General features: G+C 40.4%; 1 protein-coding gene across 1 annotated transcript; it reads left to right on the forward strand.

Annotated features, from left to right (window-relative positions):
- Positions 1 to 1,225: 1,225 nt before the first annotated feature.
- DLK1 (delta like non-canonical Notch ligand 1) lies at positions 1,226 to 12,586 on the forward strand. Its single transcript, XM_041476300.1, has 5 exons — positions 1,226 to 1,508; positions 2,308 to 2,371; positions 2,798 to 2,928; positions 7,294 to 7,435; positions 11,652 to 12,586. The coding sequence occupies exons 1-5, from the start codon at positions 1,439 to 1,441 to the stop codon at positions 12,391 to 12,393; spliced, it is 1,149 nt and encodes a 382-aa protein (XP_041332234.1). The 5' UTR covers positions 1,226 to 1,438; the 3' UTR covers positions 12,394 to 12,586.
- Positions 12,587 to 25,555: the final 12,969 nt, after the last annotated feature.

The raw sequence follows: 25,555 nt of genomic DNA on the forward strand, positions 1-25,555 counted from the left end.
CCCTACAGAAGCACAGGCTCACAGAAGGGCAGAGTAAAGGATTAAGCAGTCATCATTAGCACTCCACATTCTCTAGAGTGCCACTGACAATACCCCAGCAAGGCTTGGTCTGAGGAGCTACAGCAAAAGCTGTGAGGTAATCTTTTCAAAACAGTAAATGTTTCAGTAAAAGGAAAGCAAGACAAGCAGAAAAGGCAGGGATGCAATCTGTGCCTATGGAGTCAGACGGGCATAGCTTATCTCAGATGCCAAAGCTTCTGGAGGATCTCGAAGAAGCAGTGTGTGCCTCTCACTCCCTGAGTGTTCTCTTTTAACCCAACCCTCATTTTCTAGTCTTCCTTTTTCTCTCCTTCACTTCCTCCATTCTTGTTTAAAACTAAAAGGCAGCATTGCTAGCAGCAACCTTTTTCAACCTACGTGACATCGCTGTCTTGAAATACCACTACATGGACAATCTGAAGGTAATGAGTCTTTTCCAGGGTGCATTTTCAAGCAGGTAATCTTGAATTAGCCCATTGTAGTTTCCTCACCATGGTATAAAGATCTCTAGTTGTTTCACATAAAGGCAGGCAAATTAGTAAATGAGGTCTCAGGGAAGAAAGCACTGCATCAGCAGGCAAAAAACAGGTCCCTCAGGAATCCTAAAAACCAGGCAGAACTTCTTTAAAATAAAAAAATGAACTAGAAGGAACACAGAGAATAAGAAATAACCAGTCTATTTCCTTAAGGGACAGCGCAAAGGAAGAATAAAGAGACATAAAAAAGAAATGTACAGTCACAGAATAAAATGCCGAATTTAAAGTGCCTTGTGGCAAAAGTAATGTTTTTTCTTGATTTTTTTTTTTTCCGTGACTGCTAAAGGTACACTTAGGGGCGTTTTGGTGGAGTCTTTTCTGAATTCTCAAGCCTCAGAAACAGAACTGTACTATACTTTCCCTGCCTTCGCTGAGTCTTTCCTGAAAGTGTTGGAGCTCTGATGGGAATGACTGAGAATTCTTTAGCCTTCTGAAGACAAGCCCCAAATGAGGTCTTTGCGGACAGCCACACTAAGTTTCAAGGAGACCAGAGGCGTGCTTAACACTCCCCCCACCCCTCGCCCCAGACCTCCCTTCTCCCGCGCTCCTACAGGATTCCTCCCTTCGCCTGCGGCAGGAGCTGAGCTGCTGGAGGTGCTGGAGCTGCTGGAGGTGCTGGAGCAGCTGGAGCAGCTGGAGCAGCTGGAGGTGCGCGGCTGCCCTTGGGCGGCGCTGCCGGGGGCTGCCCGGCCCGGTGCGCCGCTCCCTGCCCGCGGGTGGAGGCGGGCAGCCCTCCCCGCCCTCCGTCCCTCCCTGCTCCCGCCCCGTCCCCCGAGCCCGGCGGCGCTGCGGGCGGGGGCTGCCGCCTTCCCGGCCCCGCGTCCGCCGAGCCCCGCGGGGAGCGGAGCGGCCCCGGCCCGGCCATGGGGCTGCGCGCCGCCGGCATCCTCGGCTGCTGCTGCCTGCTGCCCCTCGTGCTCCCCGCAGCGCCAGGTAAGGCCGGGACACCGGCACCCTCTGCCCGCGGGAAGGCGAGGCGACTTGGGAAAGTTTGGGGAACCCTCCCGGAGTCCCTCGGCGGCAAAGGCATCGCCAGCCCTCGCTCCAGCCGGAGATGCCGGTGTCCTCGGGAAGCTTTTCCTTGGCAGCGGACGGAGCGCGCTTCTCCTGGCGTTGGCGCAGGGTGTCAGGGGCTAGCGGGGATCTTTCAGAGGATGCTTGGTGCAAATGTTTAAGCAAGCAAACAAACAAAACAAAAACTGCGACTGAGATATCCTCGCCGTAACTTGCGTTATTTATGCATGATTTAATGAAAATGGTTATTTTCATCCGATGTAGGGTTGAATTGAATTCAGCACTTTTACTGTAAGTAGTTTGAAATGGATTTTTGTGTTTTTTTCTGACTGAAAGTACTTCTGTGTTGCAAGCAGTTCTGAAACAATGCTTATGGAGTGGCATGTCGTGAAAGAACATCCGTGAATCTGCTCTGACATTGCCCCTTTAAAATGGTGTGTAGGGATATTGCATAGACTTTTCGTGTGCTAAAGTAACTTTGTATTCTTTTGTGATTAATTCTGTATGTCATTTCACTTGCCCTATAGCAGCATTCTATAACACGTTCCAGATTAGGTTAATTTGAAATTTTACTATGCAAAAATGTATCTGAAGAAAAAAAGAAAAGGAACATTTTGCAGTCTGGGTTCTTTCAGAACATCCATAAAGTGTATAGGATATGATGTGGGGGTTTTTGTGCTGATTTTTCTGGTTTGATTTTATAAATCTCTTCTTCCAGGCGTGAACTGTAAAGCTGGCTGCCATCCAGAGAATGGATTCTGTGAATTTCCCAGTGAATGCAGGTAAAAAGATCTGTCAGACAGGGATGTTAGCACAGGAGTGGTCAGCTTCAATAATTCGTAGTCCTGGTAAGAGAGATAGAAACTGAAATTGTTTGGTCTCTGAAAATATGAAAGTGTAATGAAACAGCACTCTGTTAGGATACAGTAACTGGAAAGCATGGATATTTAGATACCTCTTTAGTTTACTTTTTCCAGTGTGAAGTATTTATATTGATTAGTTGGGGGGGTTTTCTTGCTGAATGAAATTGTTTTCTTCACATAAACGGCTTCTAGTATCCCAGAAGTACTGATGGTATGCTTTTGTTCAAATAGTACAATTTGGTGTGCAAAAGTTTATTTATTGTGCATTTGTGAACCAAAAAGGGGGGCATCCTTGTAATTATGTTTATTAAACTCTGTTTCTGTCTTGTCTTTTGTCTCTTTCAGGTGTCAGCCTGGCTGGCAGGGTGCACTTTGTAATGAGTGTGTTCCTTTCCCTGGGTGCTTGCACGGCAGCTGTGCCAAGCCCTGGCAGTGCATCTGTGAGGAGGGCTGGGTTGGCAGCCTCTGTGACATAGGTTTGCACATCCTTTTCTCTCCTTGAATGAGTGAGGGGAAGCAGCCCCATCTGGTGTTGGAGGCATGAAAAATCCTTCTGGAGAACTAATTCTGAAATGTTGAATGTTAGCTCCAGATAATGAGGAGGTTCTGGGCAGCAGCACATAAACCTCGAACTTGCATAATAATTTAGGCAGAAGCAATGCAGTCTTTTTTGTAATTGGGCATATATGTGAGCCAAGTGTAAATTCATTATATTTTAAACAGTAATTATCAGGGACAAGGCCAACAAACAACTGCTCCCTTCTTGTTGTGCAAGCCCTTCTAATCAAAATACAAGTTATCTTGTATATATTAAATAATTTTAAATATTTACGTAGCACATTATATATATATATGTATATGCTATTTTCTTGGTACTTGTTGAAAGGAAAACATTGTGCTTATTTTTTCCTTTACTTAACCCAGTGATGATTCAATGATTCAGTGAAGTAACACTACTATAACTGAGAACAAGATCTTCCTGAACAAACTGCCATTTCCCCCTCAGGTCTGAGGGAAAAGCACAGCTCTGTGTGCTCTCTTTCACCCTTTGCCAGTCAGAATCAGCCAGCTTAGCATGAGCAAGCTGAAGAATTGGCCTTTGTTGAGATGGTTTATTTTGGCTGACACAGGCAAAAGTTCAGTCAGAGAGATCTGATGGGATGGAAACCACATGAGCATCCAGGAGCAAGCACTGCTCAGCCCACACAGCTGCAGCTGTGAGAGGACAAGTGTCCAGGGCCTCGTTTTCTCTTCATGCCTTTCAGGCTTTTGTTGCTATATGGCTTATAATTTATAGAGTATGCATGAGATCTCCAATACATAGCCAAAGTGGAGATAGATGACAGATTGAACTGCATAAGATTTTCAAGATGACTAAAAGAATCAGAAGGTTTTAGGTAGGTCACATCTTTGCAGTGACATGGAATTTAGTGCAAGGCTATCAGGTATTCATTTACTCATCAGGTTTTGCAGCCTGTGCTCACTGACTGCACACATGAGCAGAGAGAGGCTTCCTAAAGTCACTCCTGGTATGTTTGCAGGAGCTCTGGTAGCAGTGCAGACATCTGTGGTGCAGACGTGACTCTAAACTCTCAGATGTTGTTCTGGACACATCTCACAGATGTGTTTGTACCTGAGATAGATTGTACCAAGATTCTCATTACAGTTAATGAGGAGGAATGAGTCCTTCTCTGATCTACAGTCAGAGATTTCTAAAGCTACACAAAACAATCTCCCCTCTGCCACCTTAGGAGGCTCTGTTCTGTTGCTTATCACTGCATGCAAAGTTCCACATTTTTAAAGGCAGCATCTTCACAGCTACTTCTAAAAGCTTTAATTGTACAGCTGAATTTTTTAGTATTGATATATCTTTGCAATTCTGAGCCTTGCAATGTTTCTCTCTTGCAATTGCTAACTAGGATGCAAAAGAATGCATTGAAAATTGAACGCACATCTTTATGAAAAACATTAATTTAACACATACTCATTAAGGTAATCCTATAATACCAAAAAAGGTATCCCTTGCTTAAGTGCAGGAACTGCTCTTTCTCTCAACACTCAGAGTCATCGCAGAGTCTTCTTTGCTGATTTGAATTTAGATTCCCATGAAGAACTGCCAAGAATTTTCAGCCAAAAGGATAGCTATTTTTTCATCTGCAGAAATGTTATGTTGATAGTCTTTTATCTCAGTGGGTTTATCTACTCTAAATGCATTGTTTGCCATAAGGGATCAAGAGAAAGGTGCTCCTCCTCTTCTTCATGCTATTGGAAAGTTGATAGAAATTGTTATCCTGACCCAATAAACCACTGAAACCTCAAATGGATTATTGCTCAGCCCCTGATCCCATCATCCTCTGCCAAAAGTTGGTGTCAGTTTCCTGCCTGTATAAAGTCATTACAGGTAGTTGCAGTTAATTTACAGGTATCATTAAATGAAACTTGGCCAGTTTAGGAAACAGTAAGGAAAAACCTAGAATGGGAAACTGTGGAAGGATCTGAAGTGAATTGGCCACTATAAAAAACTGAAATATTTCTAAAACAGAGATATAGTCTTAGCAGTTTATTTGCTTGCTAAGCATGGGAGGAAAAAAGATGATTTGGACTGGTGATGATACCTCTTCTGTTTTGTAGAAAAGTTAGTATATGGGTATGATCTCCTTGGCTTTAATCATGGAACTTCCTTTCTGGTGTAGTTTTAGATCACCAACTGGTTTGCTAATGCTTCTGATTGTGTAGCTGTTTTTAATATAGGCAACCTGGTTCTCAGTTCAGGACAAGAATGACCTTCCTAGTAATTTAGAGACATGCAGGTTATGGGTTGGGCTTGATCCACTGTGAACACATAGGGCAGAATCAGTGGTAGCATTTGTGAATATTATTGCAGTCACATGGACAGACAAGGCACTTGAAGGAAAACATCTGTGAGTTGGTCTTGGCATTAACACTGCTGGTTAACCAATTGGAGCCTGTCCACCTGGCTCCATGATGCCATGGCATCTTCTCATCTTGTGGAAACACAGCCTTGAAATCCAGTGTGTGAACCAGGCTGCACAGCACAGAGTTTCCCTCTGCAGCTGATATACACTGCACAGTGCAGGAACCACATCAAACACTGACCATAACAAAGGGAAAATCAATTGAGTCAATTTGATTCCAGGAGAAAAATGAGAGCCCAGTCAGAGTGTTTGATCCAGCTTGCTAAATCAGATCTGTCAGTCCGTCCCCCCCGGCTGTGCCTACACAGTCGTGTTAGCAGGTCCACGACCTCCTGCTGGAATCCTGGCCTCAATTGGGCTAAAGAGCCAACATGCAGTGTGAGCTGGGAATAAATTGTCCTACTTGTCACCAGAGTGCTTTGCCAAGGCCACATGTTGGCAAACTCATCAGAGAGTACAGGTGGAGTCTCTAATGCCTGTGCTATGAATGCATGAGGCAGGGGCTAAAAATTATCCTGTGACAAACTACTACTGAGCATATCTTCCTCATGAAAACACTCAGTAATCGCTTCATGCACTGCAGCATGAGAGCTTCGTTTGATGGAACTATTAATTATGGGTAATATGATTGAGGCCACTCATAATATATGCATAAGTGTAACATCTTGTTTTTGCATTTTCATCTGTTACCACTTGGTGGTTGTCCTTATGAGAGGTAAAATAAAATAGAGAAAAGGGGATAATTGAGGCTATTTATGTATTATGTTTTAAAAGAACCTGATACAACACCCTTTTAAGATGTGTTTTAAAACTAAATGCCTGACATAATTAGTGACAGTAATGTATATATATACATACCTATTCATATATATATATATTTCAGAGAGTTTCCATGCACCTGCATCAAAGTTCATGTTTTCTTCTCCATCAAAGTACACTCTTTATTAGCTGCCTTTAGAGTCTGTGAAAATAGCTAGCAAACAACACTGCTTCAAAAAGAATTCAAGATTATTTTGGTCCTAGTGAAAATTGGAGTTTTCACTCAAAGTGCATGCTAAGTCATCTTGCAATGAGAAAAGGCTAATGCATTAGGAAGTAGAATTTTTGGCCAGGGAAAATTGTATTTGAAAGCTAAGGCTGTTGTTTCCTGTGGTTAAAATAAATCCCTTTTCATCTTCTTAGAAAGTGTGTGTATGCATATGTGAGGCATCAGATACCTTCCAGTCAGCACTTCTCTGCAGCTGCTGCAGTAGCTTGCTAAAATATGCACTTGTTTGTTTATTTAGTTTTAATTATTTTAAAATTTCAGTAATCATTTGAGTGGGAAGTGGCTCAGCAGGGCAATTGCAAAGAAAATGAGATGTGTGACTTTGGGTCCAGACGTCATACAGCTCTGTGTTCTGGTACAGTTATATAAGGGTTGAATGTAGCCCAGCCAGAAGATGAAATTTTAACAGATTTTTTTTGTAAATTGCTGATCTCTGTTTTTATTAAACATTTGTTCATAAGCACATAAGGATATGGCCAAGAAGCAGGGAGAATTCCCCATTCCTGATTGCTTTATCAGAATTCTGCTCATGGAGAAGCCAAGATTGTGAAAGTATGGCTAGGCTATGCAGAAGTTCTTTGTCCCATAGTAATATTTTATTTCTATTACTACTTATTTATAGAATGGAGCAATTCAAACACATATTGCAGGCAGGCGCTAGAAAGAGAGAAATAAGCTGAAATTGTTGCAATACTTGAACAATCTGAACTCCATTTTAACAAAGGGGGGGATAGATTGGAATTTATAAAATGCAGGATGAAGTATTGTCAAAGTTATATTTTATTTGAAGTACTGTATACCATTTACTAACTCTTTCTCATTAGATTAATCAAGCCCTGTTGGGTATTTTTAAACAGATATTCACCCATGTTCAGCAAAGCCCTGCACCAATAATTCAACGTGTATAGAGACTGGTGATGGAGGATATATTTGTCTGTGTGCCCAGGGATTTACAGGAAAAAACTGCCATCTCAAGAAAGGACCCTGCATTATTAATGGGTAAATATTGATTTCTAACATGCATTTAAAATCTACGCTTCTATTATTCAGAATTCTTTGAAAAGTGGAAGTGTTAAAAAACACAATGCTTCTGATAGTTGCTGATGTTATCAAACTTTACAAATCTAATCTATTAATATTTTAAAGACTTAACAGATTATCAGTGTGGCTTTCTGTGCAGCATCTGAGTACTAAAAATGCTAATTTGCATATTTTATTGTGGTGAATTTATGCCTTCTCATGAGTTTCACAAACAAACTTGAGGTGACTCCCATCCTGTGTTCTCACGTCTAGTGAGGGATAATTTATACACAGCACAATAAGAACAGTAGTTAGCACAGAAGCTGTCTGCATGAAGACACCTAGCCCACCAGTCTGTCCTTTTTTCTTAATCAACATAAAATAATATGGTTATAATAATAGTTAACTGAAGGAGACAATCTCACTTCCATCTGAGCAGGGAGACCATTTCTCTCTATTATTTAAAAGAAATGGGACATTAGGAACAGCAGTAGGTTGAGAGAGGTGATCCCTCCCCTCTGCTCAGTCTTGCTGAGGCACATCCAGAGTGCTGGCTCCAGTTCTGGGCTAACCAATGTAAATACACAGCCATACTGGAGTGAGTCCAGTGAAGGGCCATGGATATGATTAAAGAGCATCTCTCCCATAAAGAGATACTGAGAGCTGGGTCATTTCACCTGGAGAAGAGCAGGCTCTGAGGAACTTGTCCATTGTGTATGGGCAGCTGATGGGGGGAAGCAAAGATGACAGAGCCAGACTTCTCACAGAGGTGCTCAATGAAAGGTCAAGAGCCAATGGGCACAGGCTAAAGAACTTCCAGGAAAGTCACTAGTAGAACTGCTTGAAAAACGGAGGACCTTTCAGTGCTAGAGAAAGTGTGAATTTGGGTTTCTGTTCAAATTTTGAAGCATCTGCTGTCTTCTAGACTTCTCATCAAAGTTCTCATCAAAGTTCTGATCCCATAAACATACAGAATGTCTTTATGGTGGATACAAACTTGGTAAACCTATCACCCTAAAATCACAGTTTTCTTTTAGGAGATTGCCTTCTTGATCTCGTGCTCTATATGGATACGCTCTGGTTTTCTTTTTGCTCAGTGATAGATAATTATGAGTATTCAAATCTACCTTATGACTGAATCTTCCTGAAGACTTGTAGACTCTTGTTTAAGGAATATTAACACCTCTCACTCTCTTTGGCAAGAATTGCCATTCTTTCATGACTTCATGTCAGTAGAATTTTTTTGTCATCACTTTTATTTGGGGGATACTCTCACAGTTTTTTCTGGGTTTACTTTCAGCCTCTAAGATAGCTACTCTGATTTGCCTATTTTTCTTCATTAACAATGAGGAAATTAAAGATCCTTGAAAGAGCCATGACTCACATCCAAGCTACTTGCCTAGTATGGGGAATGTGAATAGGTTTTTCTTATTTTCACCTGTAGACCAAATATTTCAGTGTGGACATATATACTAGTTATCTCAAAAAACAGGTGAGTTCCAAAAATACAGCATCAATCACAGATTAGTTCCATGTACTTCTGTAAACACCTTATGGTTTTAAGTTGCTGAAACTCCTTTTTTTTTGTGTTGGCACTCTGTTTTTGGACTGAATGCTGATGAACTAGCCTGGAAATCATGAACATTTTTTCTCAAAAAAGCAACATACTTGAAAGGATGATTCTTTTTCTCTAGGAAGCTGTCTTTTTCAGGAAAATTAGCAGCAGGCGCTGCAAATCTGCATTTAATTCAAAAAGACAACTGTTGTCAGCATAAGCACTCCATGTCTGCTAATAATAATTCACAGTCCACCAGAGAGTGCATCCCACATCGTAGAGACTTCATCAGATGGTCCCCTTTCATTCACATCTCAATTCCTCTCTACCTCAGTGGTGATGTTAAAAATGTTGATATTACTGAGCATTGCTGCTGGCTTCTTAATTAATATTCACAGATCGAACCAGGGCAATTCTCAAATCAAAGTGTTTATTCTAGTCTGTTTACATATATCTGCATTAGTGACATCTGTGTGATGTTTTGAGGTTTCTGCTTTGAAGCAGAGCAGCGCTTTCTAAAAGAAACCAGACTATCTGGGAAGCAAAGAATGGTATGGAATACTTCCTACAACTAACCCTTCATGTGCTACACCTTGCTGTGTTAAATGCCAAAAATGCAAAGTAGAAGAATTTACTCAAGGAAATTAATATTAAGGCTTTATTTATTTAAACATATTTAAAATAGACAAATGCAACTCTGTTAGTAATAAATAAAGAAAAATTTCAAAATTCTGCATTCTCCCCTTAACTGTTTTTATTTCAATATTTTACATTTCTGAAAATTTCAGAAAAAGGTTTGCACTTAGGTTCTCCAACAATTTCTTCCCATTTCCCTAGAAAGTACTGAGATTCAACCCAGCCATGAAGGTTCAAACTTCTACACATTTTCATATCCAAACCAGCTTGTCCAATTTTTCGTGGGACCTGTAAAGCTAAGAGAGAGTGCTATGTTCTCCAAGACAGCCATAACCGCTGAAGGAATGTATAACTCCAATTTCAATATTTTACTTAAAAAGACATAGTGGCTGGTTAATATGTTGAAGTTCCTTACCTCAAGTTGTCACTAACCACGTCTATGTCAAATACTGCTCCCAGACTTCCAATATGTTCTTTTAGTGCTTTTTTACCCAGCCAACATCTAAAGTGAAGAACAGTACTAGAGAACAGAGCAGTTAATGTGGAAGCTGCAGAAAACAGATGATTCCTCTGCCAGAATGTTCAGTCCCTCCTGATGGGTGGCTGCCGAGTGTTTCAGCCCCCGTGAAGCCAGAGGTGCTTGGAGCAATCTCTACCAAAGGTAGTCCCAGAGCAATGGTGACTAGCCCAGCCTTGTTATGACCAGTGATCAGGGACAGTCAGGAGCTTATACCTCTTTCACAGTCACCAAATCCAGACATCAACAGATCTTGTAAATCTCTGTGTCCCACCATGGAATTCCATAACGGCCTGTTGCTACTGTCTGCTGTATATGTGAAATGTCTGCATCTAAAGCTGTGATCTTCATTACCCCTGGGACTTTGCCCTGGAAGTGGGGGGCCTTAAATAACAGCTTGGACTTTTCAACTGTCAGACAGTACTGTGCTATATGTCTTCAGGGATACATAAGTATTCAGAAAAGTTTTGTTGTCAAAGAGGCTTATCCTAAACTTTGCCAAGTATTTTTCATATTTTACAAAGTGAGTTTTAAAAGCTTTGCTGATGTGTGATGAACTGCCATGAAAGTTTGAGGGTTTGAGGTTTATTTGTAAACCTGGGACTCAGGGACCCTTGTCAGCCAGCAGGGACAGCTGAAGGACCAAGTGCACTCTGCATAGATCCCCTGAATTGACACATTTGTGCCAGTCAGTGGGGGGCCTCATCTTTTGGCATCACTCTCAGTAAGGCACAGTTGCATTGTAAAGATAGAAAAGATCTCTCAGTTAATTCATGTCACCTAAAACATATTGTCAGGCTACTAGTTGGGTAGTACTAAAAGAGTTTGTAGAAATACTCAGTTTCCTATGGTCCTGCTGTCACATTACAGCTGTCTTTGTCCAGGCTGAAATTCACTCATTGATATTTGTTATTATAATTGTATCTATCAAAAATTTTAGCTGAACAGGAGTTTATAGGAAAGTATCTGTTTGCTTCTAAATTTTTTGTGTAATGGAACACAGATGGGCAGAATAAAACCAATCAGCTTTACACCTAGCTGCTATGGCACTGTTTTGCCCTGCCAATACAATATATGGATTATTTTAGGAGTAATCAGGTAGAAAGGAAGCAGCCATGGCTGCTCATATCTTTGTTCTCTCTTGTCTAAATAGTTGCTCAGTTAAATAGCTCCAAGCATATAAAAATAGTGAGAAGCTTAATTTGAATAAATGTTTGAAATAACTTAAAATCCCTTCACAGCTCACTGGGTTGAATTTATATACTGGTGTACAAATCCTGCCCAAAGGGTCAGCAGCAGATATTATAATCTGTATTGACAAAGCTGTTGAACAAACTCATTCTTTATTCAGCTTCACTGACTTCAGTGCATTTGCATTTGGAATTGGCCCTTCTAAAGAAAACCAGCTCTTTTTATTATACATAGTGTTTCCTCACAGTTTCTTCCTTTAAACTTCAATTTTGTCTCTGTGTTTGTTATGGTCCTAGTTCTCCCTGCCAGAATGGAGGAACATGCATTGATGACAATGGTTTTGCACCCCATGCTTCCTGTCTGTGTCCTTCTGGTTTTGCTGGCAACTTCTGTGAAATAGATAGAGACGACTGCGAGTCCAGCCCATGTGAGAATGGAGGAACATGTACAGATGTTGGTGTGGGTTTCAGCTGTTCTTGTCCCCATGGCTATACAGGAAAGCTCTGCAGCAGCCGTGTCACTTTCTGTGCAAGTGGCCCATGTGAGAATGGAGGGACTTGCAGCGAGCATCCCCAGGGAGGGTTCGAGTGCATCTGTAAACCAGGATTTGTTGGCGTGACCTGCAAACATCCCAGCAAAAACACCAGCCTCTCTGGAATGAATATGGAGACAAAGCATATGCAGAATTATAAGCCACCCTCAAAAGCTCACCATAGATCAGTGCATCAACAACAAGAAATCCTGAAGATAACAGTGAAAGAAACAATTCAAAATGCAGATCCCTTACTGAGTAGAAGCCAGGTGATATGTTTTGTTGTGCTGGGCTTGCTTACGTGTCTTGTTGTCTTGGGTACAACCGGGATTGTTTTTTTTTCAAAATGTGAAATGTGGCTTGCTAATGCCAAATATAGTCATCTCCTGCGCAAGAAAAAGAACTTTTTTCTGAAGTCTAACAATGGGGAAAACCTCTCAGTTAATATTATCTTCCCAGAGAAGATCAAATTGACTAATTACACTAAGAACTACACTGCCATCTAGGCCCTTGAAAGCCAAGCAGCATCTTGCAACTTTTCATAGCAATATGTAAAATTTATTGCCTGTGTTTGGCCTCAGTATTTGTGTGTATATTTGCTGTAAATTGTTCTGAGTGACAATGAAGAAATGTAATGTATCTGTCTTGCTAAGGATTTTTTCATTCCTTAAAATAAAAGGTGAAAAAAGAAAAAAAAACCAACAGGATTAAAAAGCAAGGAATGTTATTTTAATTTCTCTTCAAGGCAGCTACTTTTTGTAAAATAAAAAATAACTTATCACTGCAACTGTATTGCAGCTTTTTCGTCTTGTGCACAGTTCATTTGGCAAGTACCTGCAAATTACTCAGTAATGCTTTTTTTTTTTTTTTTTTTTTTTTTTTTAATAAACAGCGGTAAGGGCTACACTGGTTTCTTTATTCATTTCTAAACCTTACTCTACAGCAAAATCTGCAACAAGTGTCCATGCTGAACTCTTTTGCCATCTGATAAAGGCTTTAAAATTGTAACCAGCAGGAGCAAATTCACACTGATATCTCACCTATTCTGTCAGTGTTGCTATTTTTACATGCTTATAAAAGAGATTCTATACAATCTTAGAGGTCTTTGGGATATTAATTTCAGGTTAAAGGTCTCTTGCTTGAAAACCTGCATCTATAAATTGTTCTATTTATCTATTTTAAAATGTTAAAAAGGTGTTCAATGTCTTTCTTTTTAGAGACCTAGTAGAGATTAAAAGATCAGATTCTGACTTTTCTATAAATACTCCTTAAAGGCCTCTGCTGAGTGAAGTATCCTTCATGACTGTCGTAGGAAGAAAGGAAAAGATGTCACGTGTTACCTGAAATAGGACAGCTGCTTTTAATCCTTCACTTCTGCTTTTTCTGTCACATTTCAAGGAGAGAACAAGGTTTTCAAGAATCAAAAGCAGCAGTGGCAAACAGGCAAAGGGTCGTGAAAGCCATAAAATTGTCAGGGGCCTGAGGGCAATGAGAACTCTTAACCTCCCTGGGGAGCCTCGCCTGGGGCTCTCACCCACCTCCTGCCCACAGGACTATTTTGGGTCAGCCCAGTACTGCTGCTTGCGGTCTGAGCTGTGCTGTGGCCATGCTGGGCTCCACCTCTGCCTGCACTTGGTCCTTGGACTCCCCGCTGTAGCTAGCCCATCTGCTGAAAGGACCCTCTGGACCTGTGCTCCAGCCCTGTCTCTGGCCCTGTCTGCTTTTGCTGCTGCCAGGAGCCCAGGGGTGGCCCCGGGAGCTGCTTCATCAGCTGCTGTGTCTGGAACTGCCGGTGGGCCCCGTTACCAGCACAGCTCTGGACATGCGAGCCTGTGCTGTTGGTCAGGCCGTGGGTCTGTCTGTCCCACCCTGGCCCTCCTGGCCCTCCCAGCTTCTTTTTCTAAATGGCCAGACGACACTGGCTGCTCCCTGGAAGAAAAACAATCAAAAGAAAAAAACCCACCAAAACAACAAAACCAATCACTTTCAGTGCCTAAAGGTGTCTTTAACAGCAGTTTTGTAACAATTTATTTCCCCAGCCACCCTAGAGAGGAATGATTAGCAGCTTCTCAGCTCTCATAACTATGCTATTCCCAAATCCATTAACAGCTGCTCAATTAAAAAGAAAAGCCTTAAAGCACATACATGGCATTATAGTAGGATGTTTTTTTTGTTAATATCTCTCTGAATTGCTACAAGTATATAGCAAGTTTGCTGTATTGTTGATAATATTTGAACATATCACAGTATTACAATGTAGTGCTAAGGGGGAAAAAATAGTATTCAGATACTACTGTGGAAGGTGTTGAATTCCAGATAACAGGGTGAAAATATGAAATTAAGAAGATGCTCCTTCCAAAGGACTTTCCTTGTTGGAAAGTCAAACATTTATCAAACCTAGCAACTTTTCAGCCAGCTGTAGGGAAGTTTGAAGAAGGCTTAGAAACCCAGATGAATATAAAACTGGGTAAGCAGAGTTGAATTTCAAGACACAAAACATGAGTCTTAGGAGTTGACACGCTTCTTTTAAAGCAGTATGTTTTAAACATATAATTCAGTATTGTGCATTTTAACATTATTAGAAATATGTTAGGGTTAATTTGGAGATAACTAGAAACATGCATAACTCCATTGGGTATCTTGCATCTTTGATTTAAAACCAGTTACAACTTTAGGTATCTGCTAGGAGTCAGTGGTTAAATTCCTGAGCTGCCTGTACTCCTTCCCCACATCTTTGAGCAGAGGTTTCCTTACCCCTTACAGCTTACAGGTCTGCTCCAGAACAGAACAAGGCTTTAAGTAACAAAGCTTTGTATTTTAAACACACAAAACATAGGAAGTTATAATTCATATTTATTAACTGTCACAGTTTTTATTTGGCCATGGTGACCCAGTGGGCAGTTCCTCCATTACAGTGCATTTCTTCATATGTAGACAGAAAAGCATTTTTGAGAAAAGGTCATTTGCACAGCATGAAAAAAGAATAGATTTCAACTCTTAGTATCTTTCCTATCGTTGGTGGTATATTGTCCTGCAACCTTCTCCAAAGGGAAAAAGTATTACCTTAAGCATGAAAGTCTGGAGAAAATAGCATCTGTCTTTACCTTCTTTGTTCCAGGAAAGAATTAAACACGTATGTTTGTTTCTCATATTTGTGCTGTTAGTGTAGTGAATAGCTCCAAAGCCTTGTCACCACACAAGTGACAGACAACTGAGATGATAAAAAAGATTATGGATCAATAGCCTGCAACAGGTCTCCAAAGCAAGATTAAAATAAGCATTGTGCATAAACACTGACATAAGAGCAAAGAGAAGGCAGAACATCAATACCAGTTCAATTATATGTTAATTCTATGTATTTTTTATCAATGGACAGAGAACAACATATCTATGGTACCCATTGCCATAAGTACCAAGCTATGTTGCCATGTCTCACATTTTGATTTTTGAATGTTCTCCTTTAATCACGCAACAATGCCTCTGAGACTCAAATTCACCTCTCTGCCTTGTTTGCCTGTGTTAACCAAAAAAATAAATAAGGACAACTAGGCTGAGGGATGGGTTAGGACAGCGGGACTCTTTGTTAAGGGCATTAGCTCCTTCTTGTCCCCAGCGCATGGGGGAACATATTACTATATATATATATATATATTTTTTTTTTTAACCACCTCTCTTTGAGCTATTCTAACCTCTGTACCTGTTGTTAACAAAAAAACCCAAAAAAACCAAAAACCTAAAAACAACAAAAACAACAGCCAAAAAAAAAAAACCAAAAAAAAAAAACAACAACAACAAAAAAAATCTGGTTTTTTGAGATAGGCCATGGATGCTTTTCCAGTTTGGTTTGATTGTTTTGGGCTTGTTTGGGTGGGTTTTGGTTTTGGGTTTCTTTTGGTGGGGGGGAATGTTGGTTTGTTTTTTTTCTGGGAAGGGGGAAAAACACCATGGTAGGGGAGAGGTCTGTCTGCTGCAAAAGTAGAACATATGAAGGAACAATCACTGAATTCTGGAGAAGGATATCTGAATGGTGAATACATACATGGTTTTTCCTTTCACTGCAATTCTTGGTGTTGGCCCATAAACCAACAATGTATGCACTGCTTTGGATCAATGAGAATCATGTCTGTAAGTGCTAAACCATCTGCTGGTGATACATCCACAGCAGCCCAGCTAGTTTGCTCTTCTATGTTGATAACATGAGGTTCTGTTTTCAAAGAAATATTTAGAACCAGGTGGACCACAGTATTCCTATTTAAAACAGACCTTCAGCTTTTGGGAGCGAAGCAGTGTTAAGGACTTGGCTGCAGGAACATGTATAAACCATCAAACCATCCCTGAAAATAACAGGGCAGTTTGCACTGGCCCAGTACAATACTTTTCACAGCTATGTCATTCCCCCTCCAAGTTCTCAAATTTGCCTTGGCAAATTTATTTACTATCACAGCCTTAAGGGCAAAACAATTTGCTATAGATATGGAATGCTTTTTTGTTTTTATAAATACAGGACCTTCCTGGCAGAACTACACGTGTATGCATCCAGAGAACATGAAATCATTGCACATGTACTATACATACATTGTGAATTTTCCAAAACACTTCTCATTTACTATGCATTTCTTGTGAATGAGGCATGGACAAATCCTGTGTTCCTGGAAGTCACACAGCCTAGGAAAATATCCAGTTATGCCTGGCTTAGGTGGAAGAAATATCTTGAGAGAAGAATTTTGTGGTTGCTCAACCCATATTGGAGTCGGCACTTGAGGTCCACAAAGACAGGGCAGCTTTGTTGCATCTCTGTGGCCATTAAATGAGACAAACCCAGAAAATTTACTGGGATTTTGTCCTTTTTAACATCAAGTAATATTTTGAAGTTTCTCTAAATTTTCTTGAAGGAGAAGAAGGTACCTTTTAAAATTATTCTGGTGAAGTTTGTTTTAAAACTTTGCAAGAGAAGGGATAAGACTTCATGTAAAGGGGAATATTTCAGTTTCAAATATAAACTGAACTGTTGGTCTGGGATTTGAAGAACGATTAAATTAATTAATTTTTGGTTATTAGCTCTAAGACTCAAAATGATAATTTTTCTTGTACTTCAGTCCCCTGTAGGTCCTTGAGATGGGGAAACTGTGCTGAAGTTCATATCTGAGGGTCTCAGAGAAGTCGATGGGTACACAGTGAAGAATGCGATCCTTGTCCCTAGCAATCAAGACAAATTCTACAGTCACAGAGCAGCCTTCTTATATTTTCATGGTCACTCAAAGTCAAGTCTGAGCAACTTCAAAGAGGCTAAAATATGAAAGCGATATAATATAGAAGAGGGAATTAGCCAGGCTTAGTGAGAAATTTTTATTAGACCAAAAATGTTTTCATAACATGAAGCTTGGAGCAAAAATACTGTTTTATTCTTTGTCTCTCTATCCACTTTCCTCTTTCAAAACAATGTCCTTACTATTAGTTTCAGTCTTCTACTGTGTCTGCCCGCTTGATGGCAGCATTTGAACACAGAACCCTTTGAATCTCCCCAAAGCGTTCCCTTCGCATTTCTCACTGGAAAGTTTGTAACCCACTCCCGGTGATTGGTTATGGGAAAATGGCAAAAACAGAGAACGAGAACATGCCAGTAGTCCTTCGCCTGTAGGTAACCGCTGCTTCTGACGTGGTGAGCTACAGCAAAACCACATCTGCATCAGTGGAGAAAGACACCAGTGTTTCCCCAAAGAGAATTACTGTTCTCCTTTGGAATTAAAGTGAAACTAGAATTTGGCCATCCTTCTGACCTGTCCATGGCTTTTGGTAGCCCAAACGCAGACACTGTGTACTTTTAAAGGGTTCAAGGGCAGTGTTGGCAAGTGCTGGATAGGGCTTTGAGCAACCTATTTGTGTCCCTGACCACAGTACAGGAGGTAGAACTAGATGATCTTTAATGTCCCGCTCAATCCAAACCATTCTAGGATTCTGTGATTTATAAACACTACATTAATGAAAGTAGCTTAAATTAACAGTCACTGGGAGGAAATTAAGAAAAATGAATGGATAACCAAGAAATTATTTTATATAAATTCAGCTAAATGAAAAGATTTTGGTATACTGGTATGCTCCTAGACTCTCTCATTTTGCTTGACTATTTTTTTAACCCCAAAAAGGCATGCACAGCAACTTTATCAATAATCTAATATCCATTCTTATGCTTCTCACACTGTATGGTGAGATTTTTTTTTTTTTTTTTGCCTGTCTCTGCCTTTTTGGCTTTCTAAGGTGCTCAAATTGGAAAAGGGAAAATATGTGCTCTAATTTTTAAAAATCTTTTTGTACCAAGTTGAATGATAGAACTTCACTCAGATTTCCCGAGCAGATGCAGCAGATACACCACAACTCGCTGGGAGCTGTGCATCTACAATATTTCAAGCAAGAAATAGTTAATATTTCAAAAGGCTAAATAAACCTGGAGTTATTCCATTCTACTTTACAGTGTTTAAATTACTGGAAGTATTACATGAGTCCTGCATTTTATCATGGGCAAATGTAAGCTTTGAAGGGATTCAGGCCTCTACTCTCACCTGTGCCTGTTTTTCTTCCTAACTAATGGGACTTGGAGGACTAAGGAGATCTGACTGATCTGGTGGCTGGGAGCCTGGATTGCTGGGAGATATGAAAGGCAGCCTGTTTTCAGGGAGTGTTGGAGTAGTCCCTGTAGTTTTGAGCCCAAGAAAGTTTTTGATGCCTCCTTGCTGAGAGAGAACAAAGATTGCCTGGAAGCCAAAGATGAAAGCATAAGGATCACGTGTGGGCTTACTGTTGGGAAAGAGCCATAAAGGGACCAAGTCTGATGTGGAGCCCTGTCTGAGGCAGTTTTTCTTTAGACAACTGCAGGGCTGTTATATTCTAAGAGATTAGCTCAGCAGGGGAGATCTTAGTTTGTGCTTTATAGAGCACGTGTGAGGTTGAGGGAGCTAAGAGGGAAAAGCTGCAGCTTTATCAGGTTTGCTCTGCACAGATGCCTGCAGGCCCAGTCCTGTTCCCCCCTTCAGAAAGCTGGAATTGTCCAATAGTTTCAATGAAACTGCTGCTGTTACCTTGGGGTGTCGTCTTCCTTTTGAATATCAGTCCTTTTGATATTTTGCTCATTACTGCACGGATTCTGCATTGATCTTGGCTGGAGATTTTCATTTTTCTATCCTACGGTTATGTTCTTCATTTAAAAAAAAAATAGTACTGATGAATGAAAAAGGGTGCAAAAAATTCAGGCTGTCCCCCAGCCTCAAGACTTTTCCTCTCCAGAGAAAAGGTTAGAGATTGTTAGCCCTGTTGGCCAAGTTACAAAATTGTGACATGCAAATGGGTTTCCAGTAGCTCCCTCCAGTTTCTAAGTAGGTAGATCTAGGGTGATCATATCCATTGACATAATTTCCAGAAGTATGGATTTGGGGAAAAGGGAGTTTCTTTAACATTATGCACACTAGTGTATCAAATCCATCTGTCTTTGAGAGCAACTACAATGGCATGGATAAAAGCAAACAAACAGAATGGTGGTAGAGCATTTAGAGTGGAAGATCATGCCCAAATCGATGCAGCCATAATCCACTAACAACTTTAGCAAAGGGCTTCATGTTCTACTTAGCAGAGGCACACAAAAAAGGAGAAGAAAATGGAGAAATAGCCTAGTTTAAAGAGACAATGGAATGGTGAGTCCAAGCATTTGCTTTGAGGATGTGAAGTAAAACAGTGGGATGGTCTCCACAGAATCCCAAGACAGAAGAGGAATGAAGGCCACCCAGTTAACCTGGAAACAATGAAAGTCCTCAAAGTCCTTGTCGTTCTAGCAGGCGCAACTAGCTTCAGGCAGGGGAGGAAATCTAAGTAGGTGGCATAGCTAGAAGAAGCAGGGAATTTAGGCTTTGTTCTTTTCTTCTGTTCCCCCTGAGATGTGCTGTTTAGATTTGCCATACTCTACCCAATTGCTTACAGGCGGCAGGGCATGTGTGACCACAAGATGGTGAGGAACTGGACATCCTGGTACGGATGAGTGTCTACCATCCATTGCACAGTTTAGAGAGGCAAGACGTGAGGAGGCTGAAATGGGATTCATGATATTCAGCAAATGGGTTTGATGATATTCAGCAAACATGGTATTCAGCCTGCCTGAGGTCCTTGCACATGAAAAGGGCAAGTTGGAAGAAAATACATTTGCAGTTTAATTCAATGATATTCAGCAAAGACTATCCTAAATAGTTGAAGAGCTGTCTGTTTGTATCCTGACGGTGCCTATAGTTGGGCAAAAATAGTGTTATTCCTTTGGGTAGGATCATGATGTAGGTCTTTGAAAAAAGCAATTGTAGCTGAAAAGTCCTTGCTGTTCTTTCTTCTCTCCAGTCTTTCGAAGAACTTGATGTAGAGGAGACAAAATGTTATTGAAGCCTGTGGTACAAATGTTGGAGCATTAAACTATCAGATTAAGTAGGTCTTCAGATGTATTCACATAATAAACACTTACATATGTTCTGTCTCTTGTGGGCAATGCTGAGTTTGCAAATGAGTGAGTTTCCACTGAAAAGTTCCAGCTAAGGCTGCCCACAAGCTTCAGCCCAATCAATACTCATGTTTTTTCTACAGAAATACATTTGCCCTAAAGCTCCAGCGAACCCAACTGATTTTTTTTTTAAAAAAAAAAAAAAAAAAAAAAGGAACACTTCGAACATGGACAGTGTTTGCTTGAATGTTTGCAAGGTGCTTTAGCAAGCCATGGCTGTGGCAGTGAGCGATGCTGTGACTAGATGGTGCACTTGCCATATTATACATAGAAACTATGAATAGAGTGGTGATAGCTGCTGCTTGCACAGGTATTTCTGAAAGCTCTGGTAGTGATTACTGTGTGCATATCTGTCTTTGGGGGAGGATAATTACAGCTGTGGGATAAAGGGGAACTCTGGATTTTGAGAACATACATTAAGTATATACTAGGAATATATATTCAGTATAATAAATGCAGACCCCCTGGAAAAAAAAAAAAAAAAAAAAAAAAAAAAAAAAAAAAAAGAATCCCCCGAAAAAAAAAAAAAAAAAAAAAAAAAAAAGAAACAACACAATGACTAACAATGCATTCACAACACACTATAGTATTTCCATCCACTCATCCAGCAAGTCTTATTCACTGCTGTTTATGTTGTCTTGTTGACATTTATACTGTAAATTCTGCCTGCACTGAAACATATCTGACAATCCTTTCAATGAGCCTGGGGTGAGGCTGAAATAGCAATGCTGGATGTATATCATCAATGTTCAGCTTTCCCATGCTTAGTCTCTGGCTCAGACTAATGTTGTTTTAAGCCTCAGCAAAAAAACAGCTTGGTTTCCAAGGATGAGAAGATATAGTCTCTTCTACTTATTATTTAAAAATAATAATCTGACAGTCATGTTGAAGCATAACAGCACTATTCTGAGGGATGCTCATAAAGACTTGATGTCCTTTTGACATGAGTTTATTGGGCTGTCATGAATTTCTTGTTATTAATGCAATAGCTAAAACAACAAGCATGAGGGGAGAAAATGCCATTTTTATTGGAAAAAATTATTCCATGTAAATGTCAAGATTTTTAAAAGCAGAAGTACACCTCCTGCAGGTCAGAGATCAACCTTTGCAACATCTTAGAGTTCTGGCTGAAATACATTCCCTCACAGGTAACTTGTGCCTCAATTGCCCTATTTGCAGGCTGTGTGAAGATATCCAACCTGGAGCAAATAAAAAAGTAATTGGAGCTGTTTTGTCTTCCACTTTCAGTGAACTCAGAATACCTTGTGTTGGTTGTGAGCTTAGTTAGGCATGATTACAGGAGGCAGCTGGCTGTAGTGTCCTGTCATCGTGCAGGAGCGTGTGGTTCTCTGAGTCTGTGGTGTGACAGACCTCAGAACCTTACTCTGAATTAGTTCCAGTGTCAGAAATAAGGATTTTAAGGTTGTTAGAGTGAAAATCTTCATAATGTTTATTCAAAGCCTGCCTGAAATCCTTGGTTGTGAAAAGGGCAAGTGGTGAGAAAATACATTTGCAGTTTGATTCAATTTTTGCATGTGTGTGTATGTATCTGAATAAAGATTTCAAGATAAAGCTCCTATTCTGAAATTAGAACCGAAACAGGATCCACAGAGGGCCCTAGGGCTGCATTCTCATTTGACTGGCTGCATTCTTCTCAAAGCACAGTGAGGATGTCTTATGGCTGCTGGGATATGAAAGTTTAGTCCTTCCACAAAGCACTGTGCATCACCCATATGGCAAACTTGTTTTGCCTTGGCACACCACTGCTGGTGCAGCTCAAAAGATTCAGCTGGAGGAGGGCTTCAGCAGTTCTTTCATTCTATCCATTCTAATCCAATGGTCAAGGATTTTTCAACAGGTCCACTCTGCAGAATCAATCTGCACTTTGTGATAGCATTTTGACATGAGGGAACACCAAAGGAGCTGTGAATACACTCTCTTGTACATGCTAAAAAGTGGAAAAGAAAGAAAGAAAAAGAAGAGAGGAAAAGAAAAGAAAAGAAAAGAAAAGAAAAGAAAAGAAAAGAAAGAAAGAAAGAAAGAAAGAAAGAACTTTTCTTTGATGCAGCATTATGAAGGGTTGCTCTCACTGTGTTTCACTTTTGCATCCTCTTTGGGCCAAGAAGAAGCCAGAGAGGGCTCCTTCATCAGGAACTGTAGTGCAAGTAGTAATAAGTTCAGACTGAAAGAGAGGAAATTTAGTTTGGATATAAGGAAGAAATTCTTCCCTGTGAGGGTAGTGAGGCACTGGAGCAGGCTGCCCAGAGTTGTGGATTCCCCTCCCTGGGAGTGTTCAAGGCCAGGTTGGATGGCACACTGAGCAACCTGGTGTTTGCTCTCGTGGGAGGTGCCCCTGCCCCTGGCAAACCATTCTATGATCTTTCAAGAACAACTAACCTGCCTGACTGGAGGAAGGCTGAAGTTTTGTCACCAGTCACAACAAAGGCTGGATTGTAGCACACGTCTAGGTTTTGATCTCTTCCTATGAAAAACACAGATATGATGTTGTTTTTGGTTGTAGCAATTAGAAACATATATAGTCTAGGCAAAGATTGACATGTAAACCACATTTTAGTGTGCACTCCAGTTTTAACTCTCATTCTGGATTCAGGTCTGAGTTCCTTCTTTCATTAATACCACTGAAATTGTTTGGAATAAAAGCTTCAATTAACAAATTTTGCCTCATTCTTTTGGAAGTTCTGTGAGAGGTAATTATTTTTCTTTTCCTCAAAATTAAAGAAATTATGCCTTGCCAAGGCCCTGACCTCTAGCTCTAATTTCTGCCATCAGGTCCCAGACTTGTAGGTCCTTAGCCTTGAGACACATCTTTTCCATGAGCTTGGTTAGCTCCATGAATGATGCAGCACTTGCAAGGCAACTATAAGCTGTCCTCCATTGAAAAATCACTCTTGACATATCTGTGTACTGTTTTAAAACTGCTCTTCCCCTTGGTGCTTCCTGAGCTATTGAAAGACATTCGTTCCAGAGTGAAGATTTTAAATTTCTGAAGTTTAAATCCTGTTTTTTCTCTTTTGTGTACTACTTTGGTGTCCATGGTCAGATGGTAAAGAACACTGCACAACAACCAGTGATATTGCTTGCAGCTGAGTAAACCCTCTTTAAGCTTACTAAACCAAATGAAATTTTGCTATGTTTTCCAGCAGAGACATAGACTCTGTTAGCATAAAATAGTCAAAGGGTAGTTGATGATATGTATTTACCAGTGCAGGAGTGAGTTTGAGTTGGTAAAGCATATGTGCTGAGGAGGCTGAAGAAACAGAAGGTTTCACAGGGGCAGGGAGGTGACTTTAACTGTCATGTTATGACAGCATGTGTTCATTGCTTTTCTGGGCATGGCCCTTTGTTCTAGTGCCTTGCTGGATGTGTTAAATCCTACGTAGCACTGAAGCTCTGGAGACTTAAAGAAATTAAAATAAAATAAAATAAAATAAAATAAAATAAAATAAAATAAAATAAAATAAAATAATTAAATAATACAAAATATGTAGTGCAGGCTGAGTGTTACGCTGCATCTTCAGGAGAGCATGAACAGGGAGAGCAGGGTAGCTGTGTCAGCTTAGCACTGCCCCTGTGGCTGTGAACTCATTCCCTAGCTGGGTTTTTAGGTCAGGACAGCAGTGCTTTGATGGAGCTGTGCTATTTCTGCTGCCACAGCCTGTGCAGTCAGCACTGGTGCTGCTCCACTCCTCTAGGCACTGCAGCTTGCCCAGACTGGCTGACCAAGGGCTCCAGAGTCAGCTTCCTTGAAAACCTCCTTCCTAAAACTGCCCTACTGAAGCTAAGGGACAGCCAGCAAAAGGCCAGTGTAAATAACTCAGTTCTTTCTCATGTTCACATTCAGCTCTCCTTTTCTCTTTTCCCACAACTTATCATTTAAAGTAAACTAAGCCAGTAGTTGTTAAATCTGAAAATCTGTGAAGTTTCTGTTCACAGGTATTGGTATCATGAAAAATGCAAAGTAAGACATGTCTGTTTTGACTGCCAATAGACTGCTTCTACCTACGTGATAAGACTTAAATTGTGCAAGCTGGGAGGAAAGTGTATTTCTCACTGTGTGGAAGCAGCAAATGTTGATGGAACAGAGCACTACTGAAGAAAAAGCACTCTCCATTGCTTAACAACTCTGTAGAAGGTCATTGAAGGAACAAAAGAGGAGGTGAGCTCAGGTACAGCATCTACATAAAAACATCATGGTACTGAGTAGTAAATGGATGAAAATACAGCAGAAATACTTCTGCATCTCTGGACATGCACATGAACACTGACCAATCAGAACTCAGTTCTGCAACTGTCTTTTGTCTAGTCATTAATTTCAGTTCCTTATATAGGATCAAGCCCAGCTAGTGCTTTCTTTCTTCTAGAATAAGTCTATAAAATTACACAAAAGAATAAATTTCTTTTACTAATAGGTAAAGTTTTTAACAATGCTAACAAGAAAGGAAGGTCAGTAACAATACTGCATTCATTCAGATGAGAGTAGAATATTAACTGCCCTCATTCTCTTTGGACCCTGTCTTGCAAACCTTTATGCTGATGTTATTTATAGAAAAGATTACGAGAGAGATCAGTTGCATTTACCACCTGTAGGGAGAGGATGCCAGTTTGGATACCCACAAACTGAACTGCAACTTTCCTTTGAACTCAAACTGATTTTGGTTTTCTTGAATTATAAGGTTTTCTTTCAGTGCCAAATGCAAGAGATATTGCAGGAGAAAATTAAAAACACAACCTGATTTTTTTAGACCTCCATCCTGTTCTTGTGGACCAGAGATTTGGCTGATTATCCAAGCATCTGGAAGCTCCATAAAAGCATCTTCAGAGGTTTTAAAGTCAGCTTTTTTACAAGATGGTTTCTAATGGGCTGTGAACCCTTCTATAAATAACAGCATTGTCTGTGTGCATCTGCACACATAACAGTTGCACTGAATCTACCTAGAAACAGGTGTCATTGAACCAAATGCAGTGATAGTTGTGTAATTTTTTTCATTTGCAATAAGTCTCTGATTGGCAGTGTTCCCAAAGAATGATTTATTTTGCCTTCCAAAGAGATAAAAATTTTCTTTTGCTACAACTTTGGGCTTGAGCGCCTGATGGTTTTTTGAGAAAGGGGCAATAGTACT

Source organism: Pyrgilauda ruficollis, unplaced genomic scaffold (assembly GCF_017590135.1).
Source record: "Pyrgilauda ruficollis isolate IOZ18807 unplaced genomic scaffold, ASM1759013v1 scaffold38, whole genome shotgun sequence".
Classification (NCBI taxonomy): Eukaryota; Metazoa; Chordata; class Aves; order Passeriformes; family Passeridae; genus Pyrgilauda; species Pyrgilauda ruficollis.